The sequence below is a fragment of the Nuphar pumila genome, chromosome 14 (assembly GCF_984573655.1).
Source record: "Nuphar pumila chromosome 14, dmNupPumi1.hap1.1, whole genome shotgun sequence".
In the NCBI taxonomy this organism is placed as follows: Eukaryota; Viridiplantae; Streptophyta; class Magnoliopsida; order Nymphaeales; family Nymphaeaceae; genus Nuphar; species Nuphar pumila.
This window is the reverse complement of record NC_143262.1, coordinates 90224678-90247632: the sequence shown is the minus strand read 5'-3', so window position 1 is coordinate 90247632 and position 22955 is coordinate 90224678. Positions and strand designations below refer to the sequence as shown.

Below are 22955 nucleotides of genomic sequence, written 5' to 3'. Positions count from 1 at the left end.
CTACAAGCATAGGCGGAGCTTTGGGGGGGGGGCAGGACTGGGCTGTAGCTCAGTCCTGCCTCCCGAAACAGTTAATTTTTTTTCTTTTTTAAAAGCCCCGTCCTAGCCCAGCCCTGACTGCAGCAAATAGTTTGATTTGTCCATATGAAATAGATTTTTATTAATAATTGTAGCCATTTTTTTATTTTATCTAAATTTTTTTTCGGGGGCGCTGCCCCCGAACCCCCAGCTATCAAACCAGATTTTTTTCCTACACCCCTGTTTGCCCCCCCCCCCCCCTCCCCCCTCACATGAATCCTAGCCACGCCACTAACTATAAGCATGACCCTTGAAAGGGTATAAATGAAAGAACACTTGAAATAAATAATGATTTATTCATAACAAAAATGCTTAAGAAGCATTGAATTTACAAAGGAGGGCTTCACCCCTATTTATATAAGAAGTAAAGGAGGAGAGGAAGAGCTCTTCCTAAGAGTCGTTGGACTAGGTCCAACAACTATAGGAATGATCAAGATCTAACGAGATTTTGACCATCTAGTTCAAAGTGAACTAGGAAAAATAAAAAATAGAAATGGAAAAGAAAGAATAAAAAAGAGTTTAAAGTAAGATTAATTAGAAAAGAATATTCAGTGACATCCTTGGATTTGTTGAATTCAAAAAAACTTTCTTTTTCCAAAAAATATACATTTCTTGACACATAATTTTTCATTTTAAAAGTCGAAACACCTGTAGCCTTTTTTATTATCAGCATATCCTAAAAAGGCACATGAGATTGCACAAAGGGAGAGTTTGTCATTTTTGTTGGTGAAAACAAAACACTTGCATCCAAAGACTCTTAACCTAGAATAATCTGGAGCTAACTTAAAAAGTTTTTCTATTGGAGTTATATTCTTTAATGAGGAAGATGACATCCTATTGATGAGGTAGGTGGCAGTTAGGACCGCTTCAGCTCAAAAACTTTTTGGAACCATTTGGGCTCAAGAAGAGCCAACTCTTCCCAAAGTTTGGACAACTCATTGTAATATTCTCGAATAGATTTATCTTTTTGAATCATTGTCCGAACTTTGTCTTGTAAATTATACACATGTGCAATATTTTTAAGGAAATACATATTTTTAAGGTATTTTCAAGCCTTATCGACATGCTCAAATTTAGCAAAACTAGAGCATTTTTTAATGTCTACGCTATTAATTAGCCATGACATAATTTTTGCATGCCCTATCCTCCACTCTTTCCATTTTTTCTCATAAGTGGCTAATGCTTTGCTCTTCTCCTCTTCCGTTAGAGGAACCTCTTTATCGCTCTCTTTCTTGATAAAAGATAGTTTAGGTTCCGAATCGGAACCATCCACTATACCGTATAAACCTTTTCCCCAAATGTGGTGCTTCATAATCGAAGCCCACATTACATAGTTAGTATCATTTAGCTTTATGGGTATGATGGTGATCTTATCATTGTCATCCATTTTTTACAAGGTTAAGAGAGAAATAGATAAGAGGAGAGAGTAAAAAAAAAAAATCAAGAGGATAAGAGAGGATACAAAACCATTTTTTATAGCACAAGTCCTCCTTTCTTCAAACAAATCTTCTTAAGTCAAGAACAAGGTGACATGACTCTTGAGAGATATAAAGCAAGACTTGTTGCAAAAGGATATTCTCAAGAATATGGTATAGATTACAAGAGCTTTGCCCAGTAGCTCGTATGACTGCAGTTAGAACTCTAGTTGCTGCAACATCTATTCGAAAATGGTCGATATATCAGCTAGATGTTAAAAATGCATTCTTGAATAGAAACTTAAATGAAGAAAGTATACATGGATCCTCCCCCTGGTCTGTCTATTGAAAAATGCATGGTTCTTCGTCTTCAAAAAGCTCTATACAGGCTTAAACAAGCCCCCAAAGCATGGTATGATCGGTTCAATGGTATGATATTAAAACTTGGATTTAAATCTTGTTACACTGACACTGCTCTTTTTGTGAGATCTACAGATACCTCATTGATCACTCTTCTTTTGTATGCTAATGATATGATTATCACAGGGAATGATCAAAAGGAAATTGAAGATACTAAATTTTTGCTTAAAAAATCCTTTGATATGACTGATCTTGGCTTTTTGAGATGTTTTTTAGGAATTGAAGTAGTCTACTCACCAAAAGGATATATTTTATCTCAAATCAAGTTTGCAGCTGATATTGTTGAGCGTTCGAGAATCACTGACACAAAACATGCTGATACTCCTGAAGTAATAAATGTGAAAATGCGAGCTGAAGATGGAGTATTATTAGATGATCCAACCCCTTATCAACAACTTATTGGATCATTGATGTACCTGTCCATTACAAGGCCAGATCTTGCGCATGTCGTACATTCTGCAAGTCAATTTCAACATGCGCCCATAACCGTCCACATGAGTGCAATATTAAGAATAGTTTGATACATCAAGAAAACCATATCTAAATGACTATTCTGATTATCTTCCTCATCCTTAAGTCTTATTGCTTATACTGATTCTGACTGGGGAGGAGATCCCAATAACTGTCACTCCACTATTGGCTTTTGTGTGTTTTTAGGTGATTCTTTTATTTTTTGGCGATGCAAAAAATAACAAAAAGTGTCTTTATCCTCTACGAAAGCTGAGTATAGGGCAATGACTACCACAACCACTGAAGTTGTGTGGATGAGAGCACTACTTTTCGATATGGGTGTTGATGTCTCAGAATCTTCAAAGCTATGCTTTGATAATAAAAGTACCATTTATATTGCCAGCAATCACACATTTTACGAGCGAACAAAACATATGAAGATGGATTGTTACTATGTTCGAGATGAATATTTGAAGGGGACTATTACATTGTCATATATTCAGTCCGAATTTCAGATTGCAGACTTCTTCACCAAAGCTCTTCCGCTGCCTCAATTTTTGTATATTCTTAGCAAACTTTCAGTGATTTTCTCATAAGTTTGAGGAGTATTAAAATTGTATTCAAATACACTCAAGGGTATTTCTATAATTTTTATTTCTGTAATTTCTATTTTCTTTTTAGGTTTTTAGACTTTTAATAAAAGGCATTTCCAACAGCTGTTGGATGACAGTCTGCTTTCCAATAGTCATTTTATGACTATTGGGTGGCAGTCCAACTAGACGTTGGACTGCCACCCAACGGTCATAATAATGACCGTTGGAAGGCAGTCCAACAAGCTAGACTACCTTTCATTAGTTTGAGTGAGGCTCTATAAATTGTAATAGAGCCTCACTACCTTGCTAATCGTAATGCTCTTATAAGCCTTATTGGGCTTCTATATTAGTGATTTCTCTTTTATAATCTTTCATGCCTCTTTTGCTATTTGGTATTTTATCTCTTTTGAAATTGTAATTGGTCCATTAGTGACCAACCTTTAGTGAGTTTATTGAAGCCCTTTATTGCCATTGTGTTTGTTTCACTATTGTTTCATTTCACTTTGTTCCATTACATCCTCATCCCCACATACGAGTTCTGCTGCTAGTGTTGCTGGTAGTTATAGTGGGAGTGTTGATTCGAGTTCGTTAGCTGCAACATGTGATGATGAGAAGCTACTATGGACACATGTGGATAAACTTGCAAAAAACTGAAGGAGGTGGTGTAAACAAGAGATTTCAATGCAAGCTTTGTGAAAGAGATTTTGTTGGGTCTTACATAAGAGTTAAAGCTCATTTGTTGAAGATAACAGGACATGACATTTCAGGATGTAGAAGAGTTGATGAGGCAATGCGAAGACAATACAAGAAAATACAAGATGAATATGAGAAGAGGAAGACAACGAGTGATTCTTGTGCAATTAGTGTACAATTTGTAAGTCACCAAGAAGATGCTCATAAAAAAGAAAAGTGGATATAGGAGGTAGAGGAAGATGAACGATACAAGTATAATTCAATACATATGGAAGGGAGAAGATGAATAGAAAAGTAGGGAGGTATTTTTATTCTACTTTACTTCCATTTAATATAGCTAGAAATTCTTGTTGGAAGGATTTAATTACTTTTTTGGCAAATTGTAATTTGAGTGGATATGTACCTCCAAGCTCAAAAAAACTACGAACCACACTCCTTGCAGAAGAGAGGACAAATGTTGAGAGATTGTTAGAGATTAATAAATATTCATGGGAACAAAATGGAGTTTCTATTATTTCTGATGGGTGGACAGATATTCATAGGCATCCACTGATTAATTTCATTGCTTCTTCGCTTAGTGGCCTAGTATTCTTGAAAGCAGTTCATGCATCTGGGCAATATAAAAATACTGAGTATTTGAAGATGTTGTTTATATAAGTAATAAAATAAGTGAGTAATCAGAAAGTAGAACAAATCATCACAGACAATGCTCCAGTTTATAAAAGTTCAGCATTGAGTTTGAAGAGTGAGTATCTTTATATTTTTTAGACTCCCTGTGCAGTTTGACCCTCAAGAGCATCTGCAACCCCAAAGAAGAAGAAAATTTATCAACATATTCTTTATGTTCATGGATTGAGGAATTAAAAAAAAATGTTAAAAGCGTTAGGAATTTTGTTGTCAACCACCATCATGCTAATGCTATATTTAATAGGCATTCTGACTTGAAATTGTTGAAGGTCACTGAAACACGTTTTACGTCCATCATTGTGATGATAAAAATGATTAAGGAAGTGAAAAATGCTTTGGTTAACATGGTGATTGATGAGAATTTGACATTCTTTGTCAAGGCTCAAGAAATTAAGAAATTCATTATTGTTGATGAGTTTTGGGACAAAGTCATATACTTTCTTCAATTTACACAACCTATTTGAGAAATGTTGAAATAAGTTGATAAGGATGTACATGAAGTTGTAGTTGAGAATATTTGAGAAATGCTTCACAAAGTTTATGAAATGTGGGATAATATGATTGAAAAAATACAAGTTGTAGTTTTCAAGCATGAAGGAAAAAATCCTGCATTGGATGATTCAGAATTTTTTAATCATATTCATTCAATTTTAGTCAGAAGATGGGATAAGAGCAACACTCCTTTGCATTGCATGACACATTCTCTTAATCCAAAATATTTTGCAAAAAGTGGCAAAAAGGTGGTATTGGTCGTGTCCCTCCAAATTTAGACCTAGAGCTATCAAGGCATAAAAATATGTGTATGTCAAGACTTTATCCAGAATCACATATTCTAAATCAAGTCACACAAGAGTTTGAAAAATTTGTATCTTCGAGATTACATGGACAAACATTACTAGTGAGAGAGAAGGAGAATATAGATCCTATTACATGGTGGTCAACATTTGAATCAGAAACACCTTTTCTCCAACGTCTTTCATTGATATTGTTATTTCAGCCTGTTAGTTCATCTTGTTGTGAAAGAAATTGGAGCATGTATTCTCAAACTACAACATAAAGAGAAACAAATTCACGCGCGCAAAGGATTTAATATATGTTCATTCTAATCTTTGATTACTTTCACGAACCAATGATGAATACAAGTACTAATTGCTTTTATAGTTTTTTTACTATTTCTTAGTTTTTTCATTTAAATATACTTTTGTTTAACATTTTCAAATTGGGTTTGTAACGTAGACAAGGATCATCCAAATTTTGATATGTAAACCAAAAAGAGTGACTTAGAAGGAGAGCATGATTTCAACATTACAAACATGAATTTATCTGAGCCCAGTCTTCCTTCTTATGATGCATTTGATGATGAAGCAGAAAATTATTAGGATCCATTACCTCATCGTCATATACATTGTATAGAATATACTTTTGGTATGTAATTATGCATTGTGTGCTTCTTTTATTAGTATACACTATATTTTACTTCTTTTCTGCTTTACTTATTTGATTGTTTCTATAAAATAGTTAGGTTGATTTAATTGTGGTGTTAGTTTTTATGATGTAGAATGAAATTATAGATTGTTAATTTGATTTATTGCATGCATGATGATGAATTAATTTGATGATATTATAATAATTGTTTTTATTTCATTAGTGTTAATGTTGTTAACTGTTAAAACTTAAAATATATATATATATATATATATATACCCTTCCACACCCAAGTTTTTTTAAAGTGCCGCATCGCCGCACTCACACCCGCACCCATGTGACATAGGGACAAGCCTATATACAAAAAGTAAAAAGACTAAAATGCCCTTATTGGGCATTACTTATTACAACATATATATATATATATATATATATATATATATATATATATATATTAGCATGGTTGTAGTAAGAAAATTGTTGTTGAAATTTGCAAATATCATTTCTTTTGATATAAATTGTTGTATGTGAGATTTTTAAAATCTCTCCATGTACTTTCTAATCTTTTTTGCTAACCATTTTTCCTTATATGAAAAATGTTTATTAAAAAAATTTCATGCATCTTATGTGCATTTTATTGATGTTAATAATATTTATATTTTTAAGATTGTTGTTTGACCGTTTATGCGAAAACCCATTTTGGGTTGTGTGAGTGAATCCTAATGGGTTGTGATTGATGAGATTGCTTTCATTCATTATTATGTGCACTAAATATGCTTTAATTCAGTGTTATTAAAAAACCGCCTCAAGGCGCAAAAAGCGCGCCTCGCCTCAAGGCGAGGGGCTTTATGCCTTGAGGCGCATATATAAAGCGCAAAACCTTCGAGGCGTGCGCCTCATACGCCTTGAGGCGCACGCCTCGAGGCGAGGCGCGCCTCAAACTGAGGCGTGTATGCCTGGGGCTTTTGGTCAAATGAGGGTCAAAGCCCTCATTTGACCAAAAAATAGGGTTTAAAGTTTAAACAAACCCTAATATTTTATGTTTTCACGCAGACTCTCTTTCTCTCATGCGCAGTCTCTCTCTCACACACATACTCTCCCTCTCTCTCGTATTTTTCTCACACAGGTACTCTTACCTCTCTCACACGCAGTCTACTGCTTTTTCTCATTTTCTTTTGGGGGAGGGATCAAATTGTTTACGAGTTTTGAGTGAGGTTTCATTTAAGAAAATGAGACTTGTGAAACTTGTGGATAGAGAAGACCAGAAAATATTACTTTTGGGCAATGGTGCATCCTGTGGCATGTGGTCCAGTTAGGCATTTTTTCAGAACTTTCAGCACTGTGCAACGAGTTCAATAAGTCTGGCAAGTTTACTGAGAAGAGTGGAGTGGATAATTGTTCTTAACGCAGTTCGTAGCTCTATCCAATTTCAGGATGTTACATATTTTTGCAGTATGTGTACCACCCATCATACAAAAGGATGCCATTAAATCCCACTTTGAGCTCCATGAGCATTTCTGATACTGACAGCATGAAAAGGAGAAGAGTGGGTACTTTTCCACCACAAGTTAGTGCCTTTCTGTGAGATAGTTTTTTCATGTCCTGGTGAAGTAAAATGAAAACTATATTCCAATCAAAAAGCTCTATAGAACTACTTGCCAGTTAGTAGGAGTTCATTTGGTTGTCTTCTGATATCGGTGTTCAATCTCTAATCCTAACTTGATGAAGTGTGGCAATGAGATGCTACTTAAACAGCGACTAGTTTTGTCTTAATAAACAACTGAAAAATAATACATAATGCATGCTTCAATAGACAATAAATTGTGAATACATCACCATGCCTTTCATGACATCCCTAAGGTTCTTTGACACTTTTAAAAAGCCTCACATTACATCATTTCTTTCTGCCTTGCAATTCCTCATTATATGAACATCAGAAGTTTGAGGGGCAATATCGAGGAATGTGTGTTTAAGCCATATTGGTTACAAAAGATAAATCTCATATATTTTTCAGTTATGTAATCAGTTTTTAGTTACTTTTATATGTTAATCTCACATTTTTTAGTACTTATTTGAGATTTTCTATTTCTTATTGGTTGTTATTTCATCAATAAAGCATTTCTTTATTTATTTTTATTTTTAGATATTTTTTTGAAGTTTTCAAAAAAAATATTTGAGGCTTACGCTTTACGCCTCGAGGCTTACGCCTCGCCTCAGTTTTTGGTAGAGCGCCTTGCTACGCCTCAACGCTTTTCACAACACTGCTTTAATTGTATGATGAATATATATGTCATGTTGGTTATCTTGCAAATTTTGTCTGAATTTAATTAATTCCTTGTTTATTGTGAGCTCCTTTGAGTTCCTAAATTTAATATACATGTCAGGATTTTTTTTATGAGTTGTATCTTTATTTGAAATGATTACCTAAGCCTTTAGGACATTATTCTAAAATCATTTATTTTATGTCTAATATGTGTTTGTCTTTTGGACTTTAGGGATCAAAATTCTTCTATGTTAAGAATTTATATTTCCTTGAAACATATGTTCATGTCATTGTAATAGGTAATAACGAATAGGGGTATTTTGGTCTTTTCACTGTATATGTTGTGCCCACTAGGGCACTCATATCTTTGTATATTTTTTGTTTCCTTTATTTTTTTTCCTGTTTTGTAAATTCCTGTTTTTATAATGGCCAATATTGTTATTGCTCAAATATAGCTGTTGGGAATCGGGATGCTCCCAACATCTATATTGGCTCTCCTTTGTGCATATATAGGGGTGTTTCCCCTTAGATGGTTATTGCCTTCTCAAGCACTGAATCTCTCAATAATATTCATTATTGTTACTTGTGATTCAAGCCCAGTGTATGAGTTTTGTATTGACCCATAAGTGGTCATTGTGTTCTTGTAAACCCATAAGAGGCATCTATTTGTATTTTTGCTCTTTCATTACAGTTTGAACCATTTTGGTTCATATCCATGAGTGTGGTCAAAACTTTTGCATGCGATGCGTATGTCCTTTTTTTTGTTGCTCCTGTTTCTAGCGTATCTAATTTAATTTTGTTCATTGCAGATTTCAGCTCAGAATTTAAAAATGAAACGTCTTCGTGGTGATGAAATAGAGGTATTAATATAAATTGGCTACAAAAACAAAATGGACATTATTACTTAGATATCATATACCATTTCTGGCTTGTGTATATGTTTGGTATCCCAGCGTTCCAGTTTGGCCTCCTTGTGAACTTGAATGTTTTCTTTAATGTTCTTATGGATTGTTTGGAAATTGGGTGGAGTTCATGAAGTGTTGTAATGTATTTGATGCCAAATTTGCAACTTGCTACTTTTCATTAGTTGCCAAGTGGGTAATGTTGGGGTGAATTAGAAATGTTTGGGTCGAGCTGGATCTAAATGTTGTCTAGGTAAATGTCCTGTAGTAAGAGAAGTAGTTATGAACCCTGTAGACCATCCCCCATGGAGGTGGTGAAAGGAGGGCCCCAATTGGTAAAACAACTCGTGGTCCCAGGCATCCACCATTATACATGTAACGGTCGGTCATACAATTGATATTCATAAGGGAAAGGAGCATTTACCTATTTATATAGCAGATCATATGGTGGGTCACAAATTGGGAGAATTCACACCTACTCTGACTTTTTGGGGACACACAAAAAATGATAATAGATCTCAGTGGTAATATAGTTAATGTAGTAATGTGAATAATATCAAAGCAATAGAGTTCCAACAATGAGAGAGATAGCAAAGAAGATAAGAAAAACTTCATTTAGTGAGAAAAAAGAATACAACCATATATAGAGGATATCCCTCTTATCCCACTACAGGACAAAAACAGTTGACTCTGCACTACTAGAAGAAGAACAATAATACCCCTGTAAAGAATGTAATGTACACATAAATACATAGAGGAGGTAGCACACAAATTGTAATATACATATTGTACATAATACTCAACAAAGAAAAAGTTAAATAGGCGCTCATGATTTATTCTTACTTTTATTGGTGTTTATGAGGCAAAGCCCTATGATAAAGAAGACCTAGGGTACAGAAATATGAGCTTTAGCTTGACATATAGGTTTTTCTGCTCAAAAGTCACAAAGGGTAATTGATCAAATTCGTGGTTGCTCCTTTACATAGCATTTTGCAGTCCCGTTCTTTGTAGTCTGGTCCTAACTGACCATTAATCTCCTCCCTGAATAACAAGAACTAATCTTCTCAGAGGCTCAAGCATGCAAAATTAGATGTCTTATCATCATCTTTATTATAATCAAATCTTCATTATTCTCCCTTCTCATCTCTTCCAATCATAAACCTTATATATTCACCAATTTTCGTTTTGTATGATTCCCTTTTTCTTAGCCTTTTGTTTCATTTGCTTGCTTTGGAAAGGTAGAAGTTTTTTACTCTTCCATGAGTCACATGTAACTATTTCATACTTCTTTCCTGTCCACAAATGCTATTACAACTTGGTTCATCAGGTGTGTTACAACCACAGGTGATTCTAATTTTCATTTGAGCTGCCCCAACACCCAAGCATTTGGTAGCATACTGGTCCCACCTTAATCTGTGAAATCACCGACTATGTCTACCACAGCTTGCTCTCCTTCTTCTTTCAATTTGCTAAATCATGTATTTCTATCATTTGCCAATTTATGGAACCTGCCACAGTAAGTGAACCATTTGAATGTTGCAAACCACCCCTTGTTTCATCAATTTCAAATCTGTTCTAATTTTACACTTAAATTTCTTGTATGATCCCTGTTTTAGCATTAGAAAATTCCTTCTTTTGTTGTCACTATTTCTTCATCAATGACATCATTTCTGTCTTTATATAGATGCTACTCCAAGGAGATTTTAAAGCCATATTGTTTGTCAAAAGTTAGCTAGACACATGGACAATGTTTGCCCTACTTGATTTGTATATGTTGCTGCTGAAAATAATTTTAATGCTTACATCTCTTCTATTTTGAGGATTAAGTGGGGGTTTTCTTTTCTCAAAAAAAAAAAGTGGGGGGGGGGGATCTTTTACCATCTTCATTTGCGTGTTCATGTTGAACTCTGTGCTGTTCTTTTTTTTTTTTCAATTTTATTTCAGTTGGAGTTCTAAATTGTAGATTTATTTGATTTAGAAACCTTGAAAGTGAGGAAGGACATAAGAGAGGCAGTGTTCCTTATTGAAAGTTTTGTTTCTTCTTTTTCTTTTCAGGGACCAGTAATAATTATGAAATCTTATGCATATTGTCTTGATGGCAGGCTAAGCATTGGGATTCATTCTACAAATTCTACAAGAACACTACCGATAACAAGTTAAGCTAAATAATTTGAATTTATTGTGTTATACTATTGCTATTTCAATTCCAAATTCCAATGCTAATGCGTGTGTTTGAGATATGTAGACCTTGTCACTAGGTGCATCTAAATTCCCTTGATTAATGTTCCATTAAACTCTTATGCATTAGTTGCTTACTTGCTTATACTCCTTTTCTTGCATCAAGAATTTCGTTTAATGGCATTTTTATTTGGTCTGTGTGCCTATGCATGACCTTGAAGTCTCTTTTATCTTGGATGCTTGCTTATTCCTTTCTTATGGGTACTTGCCAATGTTGTTCATTGCTGTATTTTTCATCTGAGCTTTTTTATGTGCAATGGAAGGCCCATATTTTCTATTTAATATTTATGTTAGACTTACAATTCTTGATTCATGGTGAGAAAACCACACTCACCACTAGCATGTCAGATAATGATTGGGAAATAGTAAAAGAGTAGCAAAATGCTAAAGGCGTGGTTAATGGATCCCTAAGGGTTGCAATTGCAAATGCCAAAGGGTAGAAAGTGCCAAAATAATACCAACTGACGGACACCTGCAAGTTCCAAACAGAAAAAGTGTGTCCTCAAGAGTGATAAATGAGGGAGAGAGAGTGGATAAAGGGTGGCTGATGCCAAGGAGGAGAAAATGCAAGTGACAAGTAACAAAGGGTGGTAACTGGGCAGATGGCAAAGAGACAAAAAGTTGCAAGTTGGGAAAGTCCAGGTGATGCTAGAATGAAAAGTTCCGGAATATGGTCAGTAAGGGGACAAGTTCCAAAATGTGGAATATACCAAGAGCTGCAAGTGCTATCGGTGGAAAGTGTCAAGACCAGCTAAGGTCAAAGGTGGCAAATAAGGAGTGGCTACTGGTGTACAGTTTTTTCATCAGCAAGTGACCTCAAAGTGTTGAGTGTTGCTTGGCACCCCAGGTTAGCGTGGTTTAACTTTATACTGCTTTAAAGAGTGGAATCATGGTTCTTAGTGTGGCTGATATGGAATCCAAAAGAAATGATAAGTTGTTGGTAACCAATCATGAGAAAGCCACAGTTTCTATGAACAATCAATGAAAAGGTCGTATGCTTAGAAAATCAAACATAATGAGCAACTGGCAGTTTCTATGTTGTAGGTTCACAACGTTGATAGCCTTTATGATTTCAGTATGACCAAGGCAAATATTAATGGATTCTTATCTCTATGACCTTTATTAAGGAGAGTTTTAATTATGGTGAAAAAAGATCAGAGTAGTGATTATTTCATACAAGAGGATCTTCTCATAGCCAAATCGGATCCTATTAATCAGATAAATGACAACAGAACCAGAAGCATCAAGGAACATTTATAGCATAAGAGTACAGTCGGTCATCATCACACGTGGTACTTCACCAAAGGCATGGAAGACATGCAACCAGATACCCTTGATGGCTATGTCACATGTGTACAGGTGTGGGTATGGAGGGTACGACACAGCAATTTCAAAAAATGCGGGTAAGCGGACAGCAATTTCAAAAAATACGGGTAAGCAGACATGGCTATTTAAATATATTTTGGATTTGGATCGGATGTGTATTGATATTAAGGTCCATATCAAAAGATTTAAAAAAAAAATCATGAATACAAAGGTTTTTATGTTAAATTTTAAGGGGTTGATTTGAAATTTTTGGAATGGGGGGAGGGGGATGCTTTTTTTTTTTGTTTAAGTGATTTAGGGGTGGTCAGGTAAGGGGAAGAGGACGAAAAGGGGATTTTGTCCCTCATCGTCCCCCCCCCCCTCTCTCTCTCTGGTTCACTCGTTCGAGAAGGTGATGTGGAGAAGAAGAAGAAGAAGAAGAAGAAGAAGAAGAAGAAGAAGAAGAATCTCTCTCTCCTTATTCTTCCTCTTCCTTCTCCTCTTTCTTTTTTTTTTCCTTCTCTTCTTTCTCTTCTTCTTTTCTTCCTTTTCTTCTCTCCCCTGCACTTTGACCGACTATAAAAAAAAATTGATATTTGGGTTAGGTCCTGATGGACCCGATCTGATTCAGATCCAGCACATACCCGTGTCCAGGCGTATCAACTGTTAGAAAATGACTTGGAATACATTAGGTTCAACAATGAACCCATACACATGCACATGAAGTGCGAATATACCCATTAAAGGAACAACACAAGCACATAATGTGCTAACACATAAACCCACAAAAGGGGAAAATGACTTAAAGGTCATAGTTGAATATTATTGAAGAAAGAAAGAGAAGGGGTGAAAACCCCATTACAATGGAGCAAGAGCTCCCTCAAGAAGTGATAAATACAAAGGGGAGAGCCCCTATTTATACACCTCAAAGGGACCACCTTGGGGGCTCCCAAAGGAGACGTTGGAGAGCCCCCAACGGTCACATTTGTGACCATTGGGGGCTCCCAATGTCTCTATTGGGAGGCCCCCAATATGGTACGAAAATGAAAAATGAAAAATAAAAAAACAAAAAAAAGGAAAAATATTACAATGCATATTCCAATTGGAATATGCGTAAAATGACAAATTACAAGAATACCCTTAAGGGCATTTTAGGAAGAGAAAATATATATATTTATATATATATATAAATAGAGATACGTATACATATATATATATGTACATTTAAGGATTATATTTCAATATACATATATGTGTACGAGTACACATATTTTAACACCCCCCCTCAAACTTTGCGGGGAAACGAAAAGGTTGAAAAAGGCGTAAGACTCCAAGAGGCTTCGGTAAGGATGCTATTGAAACTGGTAAATGCCTTCCTTCAATTGCCTTCTAATGGTGAACACATTTCCCGATCCATCCGGGGTACTTCCTTTTATCCTATCTCCAAGAGCCTGTGGAATAACAACAAAGAACAAGTAAAGAATATCTTTGCACTTTACTCAAATGGAATATTCCTAACAAGATTAATCGAAACCATATCGGATGACTCACCCGCAAAACAATGGTGCAAAGTTATAACTTATGCATAGAAATTTGAAGCACATGATAGGATAATTACTTTAGCATGAAAAGAAAATTTAAAAAACCAAAGTTTCAAAATCATATATCATGTTAAAGAGTAAGCGGAAACAAAATATGCAGAAATGAAATGCAAGAATGCATAATGCATTCATAAGGTCCAACATTGGACATACACAACCCCATAATGGAGAATAACAAAATGGTCCACTAAGGGACACCACAATAAGCCTACGAAGAGGCATAAGTTACATATGCTTTATTGAATGAGGACCAAAAAAGGCCATAATGAGCATATGCATATACAAGCATGAAATGAATTAACACTTAAAGGAATCACTAATGAACATGCTCCAAACAAACTTTAGTCAAAATGAACACAAGAGTTCAAAAGTTTTTTTTTTAAATCCATTTAAGAGGCAAAATAATGAGTGTTATTTGAGTAGAGAACCTTACGCATTTAGGAAAAACTCACTCAAATGACAAAAAACTCATTTTGCATATCAAAAAGTGGCAAGAAAAAACACAAGCACTTAATATATAGATTAAATGCCAAAATATCAATTTGATTTTAAAATATGCATATCAAGGATATGATGAAAGCAACATATGAATGAAATTTCATAAATTTCAACAATAGTTCATCCCTTACAAGCAACTACCTCATTAGTCCTCCAAAAACCCATAAATCAAGTGTATAAGCTACTAGATCAAGAATAAATATAATGCCATTAAAGGTCAAAGACACATACAAAGGTGTGCAAAAGAACCTCTTGTCTACATGTAATAATACTTGAAAAAAGTGCATCAACGACAAAAACAAGAGAATACATGCCAACATGGACCAAAAGCATCTTTTGTCTACGTAAAAATACACTCAAGACCAAGTATGTTCAACTACTAGAACAAGAGTATCAAGCTAACCATGGGCTAAAACACAATACATCTCTTGTCTACATAAAATGACACTCGAAATGAGTGAAAGAAGCCAACCATGGGCATACATCTCAGCGATTAGAACAAGGAAACAAATGCCAACATAGGCTAAAATCACACACCATGGTGTGAATCAACGTGCCTTGTCTACATATAATAACACTCAAGACAAGTGTGTTCAGCTACTAGACCAAGAGAGCAAAAGCCAACAAAGGGCTACCAACACACAAAGGTGTAATAAAATTCTTGTCTACATATGATGACACTTAGATAAGAGTTATAAAAGGAGAAAACCTTTGAGGGAATAAAACTTGTAATGACGAACATATAAATACAACCTTGAAACAATATTCTTCAAAAAGAATACCCATAACAATAACATTTTGAAATAAATGTGTGAATATACACACACCAAGAACACTTGTGCACAAAAGCACAAAACATAAATGTGCAAATGCACTCATAGGATTCATAAACAATAAAAGGTTGGGCAATAATCCCCAAAACCTTGATTTTAATATACCTTAAAACATTTAAGGTTTCAAACACCATATATCCATCACATTTACATATAAATAAGAGCATCCATAAGATCAATGACCAAAAGAGAAAAAACGAGTGTCACACTCATAATTAGAGATCATATAACAAATTATTTTAGAGTCCCAAGGTGCCCATAACTCACCTCAACAACTATCTCTAATATAACAATAAGGCCATAAAAGGATTGATGCATCATATAACAACTTGTGATAGATAAAATAAGTGCCATAAAAGGAAAAACTACCTTTTCAACAAACATAATGACATAAAGAAATCATCTTGGGATAATCAAGAGAAGATAATCAAGCTTTTAATAAAGAAATCACAAGAACTGTAATGGTTTGCAAAGAGAGCTTTAACATAATATCCAAGGAAAAGATAAAAAAAACTTGAAAATTTATAGAGTTGGGATTAAATCCCATGCAACAAGTTTTAATATTCTTTGATTGTGATATGCGGAAACGTACAAAGTGCCATAAGCACTTACAATGATTTATAATGATTCGATAAAAGAATCAATATCTAAATTCATTACACTTTCACCAAAAGAAATGTGCACAAAATCTCCACAATGTAAAAATGTCTACGAAGAGACAATACATATGTAAGCAAAAAAAGTTTTACAAAAAGATGTGCACGAAGGCACTCATACAATACTTGAACAAATACACACCAAGGTGTAAATAAACATGTCCTAAGGCATGTATTTCATAGAAAAGAGGGAATGCATATAGGCGCAAATATTTGAGAAACAAATGTGCACAAAATACAACAAATACACAAAAGTGAGCAAGCATGCACTTTATAAAAAGAGCAATGCTTGAGACTCTCAAACTTTAATTATGCAATTATATGCTTGACAAATGCAATTTAAGATAAAGAAGATCATATTACGGCCAACGTAGACATCTTTAGGGATATAATCAAGAGGTTTTGAACCCTTATGTGAAAAATACAAACCAACAAGTTTATAAAGTTGCATCATTAAAATTAATGAAGTCTTTTATACCAAAAGATGTAATAGATACACTATGCATTCTATATAGTGTGAGAAGTTCTTTTAAAAGATCTTTCCTAATGAACACAATGGTTCATACAACCTATTTATCACAAAAATATTTTTTTCAAAATCCTTTAGATAAACCAAAAACATTGAAAGACCTTTAGGAGTTTTCATTTATCATTAACAAGAACTACTTAGGATTCATAAAAAAGTAAACAACAAAGATTTAGATGTGAGAGATTCTTATACAAGAATTATATCAATTTTTTCACAAAAAATGCACTAAAATCCATAAACAAGAGAGGAGCTCAAAACAAATTAGGCTTTATATGAGAGTCAAGAGTTTTTAAGAAATCATATATAATTTTTAAAAGTTAATTTATAGGTCAATCATGAAATACTTATGTAAAAATCATAAATCCCACATAATTGAAGACAATTTTGAAAAACATAAATTACTATTATATGTGATGAGTAATCGATAAACATATAAACAAGAATTATATATTTGAATAACAAACAAGTTTACCAAATTTAAAAGGAGATATTTTTTAAAATATATGAACACGCGAAATGTGAAAAGAAATGATTCCACTATCATAAACACTACATGTACATAGTATATGCAAGAAAGATAGTTTATGCATAGTATGTTAAGAAAAGAGATACATACCCAAAACTTAAGAAAAAAAGAGAAGGACAATGAATACTTCACCATTTCTTGAGCAACACGCATTCCGTTGCACCAAAAGACAACCCCATCGTGACCTTGCTTTGATACCATGTTAGAAAATGACTTGGAATACATTAGGTTCAACAATGAACCCATACACATGCACATGAAGTGCGAATATACTCATTAAAGGGAACAACACAAGCACATAATGTGCTAACACATAAACCTACAAAAGGGGAAAATGACTTAAAGTCATAAGTTGAATATTATTGAAGAAAGAAAGAGAAGGGGTGAAAACCCCATTACAATGGAGCAAGAGCTCCCTCAAGAAGTGATAAATACAAAGGAGAGAGCCCCTATTTATACACCTCAAAGGGACCACCTTGGGGGCTCCCAAAGGAGACGTTGGAGAGCCCCCAACGGTCACATTTGTGATCGTTGGGGGCTCCCAACGTCTCTATTGGGAGGCCCCCAATATGGTACGAAAATGAAAAATGAAAAATAAAAAAACAAAAGAAAGGAAAAATATTACAATGCATATTCCAATTGTAATATGCGTAAAATGACAAATTACAAGAATATCCTTGAGGGTATTTTAGGAAGAGAAAATATATATATTTATATATATATATATATAAATAGAGATACGTATACATATATATATGTATACGTATCTTTATATATATATATAAATATATATATGTACATTTAAGGATTAGATTTCAACATACATATATGTGTACGAGTACCAGGGTTACCGGAAGCGCCTAGCTAAAAGGGGAAGCGCGCTTCCCCGAAGCGTGAAACGTCGCGCTTCCGAAGCGTGGGGGGGAAGCGTCCCCCTTTTTTGGGAAGCGTGATTCCCTTTAATGGGGGACGCATTTCCCTTTAATGGGAAGCACGCTTCCCATCACGCTTCCCCCTCGCTTCCCCTGTTTTTTTCGTTTTTTTGTATTTTTTATTTTTATTTTTTTCGCTTCCCCTCGCTTCCGAGACGCTTCCTAGGTCGCTTCCGAGACGCTTCCTAGGTCGCTTCCGAGACACTTCCCGAATCGCTCCTAAGTGGTCCCACGCTTCCCCGCTTCCTAAAATTTTGAAAGTGCCTCGCTTCCCGCTCCCGCTTCCCGTATCGCTTCCCGCTCCCGCTTCCTCAACTGGCAACCATGACGAGTACACATATTTTAACAATCAACATGGGTATGTGGGCCTTCCAGCATTGTCCCTGTAACATGGCTTGATGGAAACTTCATCCTGGGACAAGAAGATTGTTATCTTCCAAGAGTTGGTGGAACTGATATACAATGTAATCCTCTAGAAATGGGGTTTATCTGAACTTCTCTCTTCATTCATTCAGTACCTCAATGTTGTACCATTTCCATTTTACCTCGATTAAAAGTGGATTGTGATGACAGGTAACTTTTTGCCTTATATATATTGACTGGTGAGCATGCGCATTAACAATTATAGCTTTTTGCTTTCCTATATCTCTGACTGGGGTGCTTGTAGGTGGGGAAGAGCTTTTCTTACGAGGGACTTCTTTCACACCATGGGATCAAGATTGGGAGACAATGTGTTACTTGTTGTTGCTGAAGATGAGGGTGAACTTGTTGCAGGAGCCCTTAATCTTATTGGAGGCAATACTTTATTTGGTCGGTTATGGGGTTGCCTCCCTGATGCATACTATCCAAGTTTGCACTTTGAAGCTTGTTATTATCAGGTATTAATCTAGCAACAGAGTTTAAGTTACAAGAAGTTTTCCTGGTAAATTTGATTGAGGTGATGTGTGCTACATTGAGAGGGTACTTGAATAATCAGGCAATAATCGTCCACTAAATTGAGAACTAAGCTATTGTTAACAAATTTTTGCTTGCATTTAAACTGTTCAGGACTCAGAAGTCTTTGAGCAATTATGTCCTTATTGCACAAAATCACACCAGCAGTAGATGAATTCTGTTGAAAAATTATGTCCTTATTGCAAAATAACATGAGCGGTAGAGGAATCTGCCTTACATGAACAAGCATTTCCCATAAATCAGACCATAGCTACCAGGAAGCGAAATGGATACGGGAAGTGACGCCTGAAGCGGAAGCGGGGAAGCGAGTGTTAAAAAGTAGTATGAAGCGTGAAGCGGGATTTGTTTTGGAAGCGTATGAGAAGTGAAAAGGAAACAAAGGGGAAAACGAAAAGGAAACAAGTGGGAAGTGAAAAATAATAAATAATAACATGAAAAACACAAAAAGACATGGGGGAAACAAAAGGGAAATGAGTGAGAAACAAAATGGAAGCGAGGACAAGCGAGCTGGAAGCACACTTGCCCCTTTTGGGGAAAGCGTAGTGCTTTCTGCTTTGGAAGTGCGCTTCCCCCCTTAGGGAGGCGCTTCCGGTAGCTATGAATCAGACCTTTTCCTCCTTCCAAAAAATCTATAATTAAAGTACACTGATGCCCGATTACTGTAAATTTCAGTAAATATTTATATTTTTAAATCTTCTCTTCTTCTCTTTCTTTTTCCTTTCTTATTTTTAATAAATGATTTGGTTAAAGATGCATCTGTTTTTCATGCTAATGGTTTTTCTCAATGCCTGTTGGTTTGGAGTGTTGATTACATTTGAAAATTGTTTTTTTTTAGCGTAACATTTGAAAAATGTTACAGGCAATAGAAGCTGCTATTGAGATGAATCTAGCTACGGTAGAGGCTGGAGCTCAAGGAGAACATAAGATTCAGAGGGGCTATCTTCCTGTGACAACATATAGTTGTCACTATATTTTGGATGAAGCATTTAGAAAAGCTATTGAAGAGTTCTTAGTGCGTGAAACAGATCAGGTATTTATAATTTCCTTTTTACATAATTCGTTTCACCTAACAGATGATCAACCTATAAAATTTGTAGATACTTCTCTCTGCAGACAACACTGGCAGCACATTGAAAATTTAGTTATTCTTGAGCTATGTCACATGGGTGCGGCACTTTCAAAAAACTTGGGTGTGGGGGTGCGGAAAAAATATAATATATATATATATATATATATATATAATTTTTATGTTTTAAAAGAAAAACTAAATCCCGTGATGTTTCGGAAAACCCTACTTCAGTAAAACCCAGGATTTAAAAAAAAAATTGGGTCGGACCCGGGTCAGGTCTGGAGGCCAAGAAGAACTAGTTCGGGGGTGTAAAACCCAAGGTTTTTGATTTTTTTTTTTGCTTTTTGGTCGAACCCGGGTAGGATCCAGACCTGGATCCGAACCGGGCACGCCCCACCCTGCGGGCCTATTTAAAGACCGTCGAGGTTAGGGTTTTCTCATGCGAGAAAACCCTAACCCCCCTTCGACTGCGCGCCCCCTTTCGCTTTGCCACCGCCACCCTCGTCCCTCTTCGCCCTCTCTCCTCTCCCGTCCTACCTTCAGCCTCCGCCCGGCAGCCATCGGAGTCCTCCCGTCGGCGACCTCACCCCGCGTCCGGCCACCTACCACCGTCGGTGACCCTAGTCGGGGCACCTCCCGACCTCCTGTCCCCGCTGTCTGTGAAGAATCCTTGCAAACAATCAAGTTTTCAAATAACTTGATACTTCAAATACTCAAGAAAATAAATGCACAGTGTTTATAAGCTTTTACACCACAAAAGAAGTGCAATAAATGCACAGTGTTTATAAGCTTTACACCACAAAAGAAGTGCAATAAATGCAGTGTTTATAAGCTTAAGCTCCTTACTGTAATACACACCTTCAATGGGCTCACATAACCCTTATTTATAAGCACATTTAAAGAGTCGTTGGGCTATTCTCAACGGCTCCTATTAGAGACGTTGGGCTGTCTACCTTTTTAAACAGTGCACAACAGAGAGCGAGTGAATGTTGTACACTGCACACAGTCAGTGGCTGACTGTGTACATAAACATTATATAAAAAGAACAAAAAAAGAAATGGAAAAAATACAAAAATAAGAACAAATAAAAAAGAGGAATTACAATCATATTCAAAAACATGAATATGCGTAAAGTGTAGAAATGACTAAAATACCCCTACTTTATATATATAAAATATATATAAAAAATACATTGTCTTATGAATTACAATTTAACACCCCCTCCCCTCAAACTTAGGGCAAGATGATCGAAAGTTTGCCAATGAGGAAATTGAACCGCGGAGCACACAAAGCTTTGGTGAAGAAATCTGCCAACTGATATTCTGAAGTTACATATGGAAGATCTATAACTCCTTTCAGATACACTTCTCGAACATAGTGACAGTTCATCTCAATGTGTTTAGTTCGTTCATGAAAAGTATGATTTTTGGCAATGTATATTGCACTTTTGTTATCACAGCATAGCTTGGTGGGCCCTTCTATTGAGATCCTCATGTCTTCTAATAGCTGATGAATTCATACAATTTTCACGGTAGTAGTCGCCATGGCATGATATTCAGCTTCTGTTGAGGATAGAGACACTTTTTGCTGCTTCTTACATCTCCATAAAATCAGCGAGTCTCCTAAAAACACACAAAAACCAGTGGAGTGATGGTTATTTGGGTCACCTCCCCAGTCAGAGTCAGTATAAGCAGTTAATTTTAATTCAGAAGAAGAGGATAAAAATACTCTCTTGTTTAGTGTGCCTTTTATGTATCTCACAATCCGCAAGATGGCACTAATGTGAACTGATGTTGGTGCATGTTGGAACTGACTTGCAGTATGAACTGCATGAGAGATATCTGGTCTAGTAATACTCAGATACATCAAAGATCCCACAAGCTGTCTGTAGGGGGTGAGATTGGAGAGAGGAATACCATCATCAATCTTCATTTTGGCTCCTACTATAGCAAGAGTTTCACAAACCTTATCATCCGTAATACCTGACCTGTCAATAATCTTAGAGGCAAACTTAGTTTGAGATAAAAAAATACCCTTTATGAGATTATGTTACGTCAATACCCAAAAAATAAGTTAGAAATCCCAAATCAAACATTTCAAACCTATCCTTCAAAATTGATTTTATGCTTTTAACCCCTTTAGAATCACTTCCGGTTATAAGCATATCATCCACATATAAGAGCAGAATGACAATTTCTGTATTGTTTTTCTAACAAATAAGGCAGTGTCAGTGAAACAGAAATAAAAACCATTTTCTAACATTTCGGAGTTAAATCTATCATACCAAGCTTTGGGGGCTTGTTTTAAACCATAAAGTGTTTTTCGAAGGCGAAGCACTTTCCCTTTAGGAGTCTCCATTCCTAGTGGAGCATCTATATACACATCTTCATTCAGATTACCATTTAGGAAGGTGTTTTTAACATCCCATTTGATAGATGTTTCATTTGTTGATTGAGGCAACAGTTATAAGACATCGGAGAGTGACCATTCGGGCTACAGGGGCAAAAGTTTCTTCATAGTCAATCCCGTATTCTTGACTATATCCCTTTGCAACTAATCGAGCCTTATATCTCTCAAGAGATCCATCGCTCTTAGTTTTTACCTTAAATACCCAGCTACATCCTATTGCTTTCTTACCTTTAGGAAGATCTTGGAACTCCCAAGTCTTTGCCCTATTGAGAATTGAAAGCTCACATTCTATTGCTTTCAGCCATTCATCATTCTTTTTGGCTTCTTCGAAGTTTTTGGGTTCTATATAGGAATGAATGATGCTAAGGCAGGCTCTATGTTTAAGAGTAAATGGATCATATGAAATAAACCTAGAAGGCATCTTTCTATTTCTTTCAGTTCTTCGTAGGTTTTCATCATTTGTTGAATTGGACCCACTA

At 35.5% G+C, this 22955-nt stretch overlaps 1 protein-coding gene across 3 annotated transcripts in view; it reads left to right on the top strand.

Moving 5' to 3' along the window:
* LOC149817370 (uncharacterized) overlaps positions 1-22955 on the top strand; it is a 31301-nt gene that overhangs the window by 4382 nt on the left and 3964 nt on the right. For 2 of the 3 annotated variants that reach the window (XM_089987728.1, XM_089987729.1), the window contains exons 8-11: positions 8834-8884; positions 11029-11081; positions 18712-18922; positions 19858-20028. In XM_089987728.1, coding sequence (XP_089843854.1) covers positions 8834-8884; positions 11029-11081; positions 18712-18922; positions 19858-20028 — 486 coding nt within the window. Of the gene's footprint in view, positions 1-8833; positions 8885-10981; positions 11082-18711; positions 18923-19857; positions 20029-22955 lie in introns of all 3 variants that reach the window. The other variant, XR_016427686.1, reaches the window with a different exon arrangement.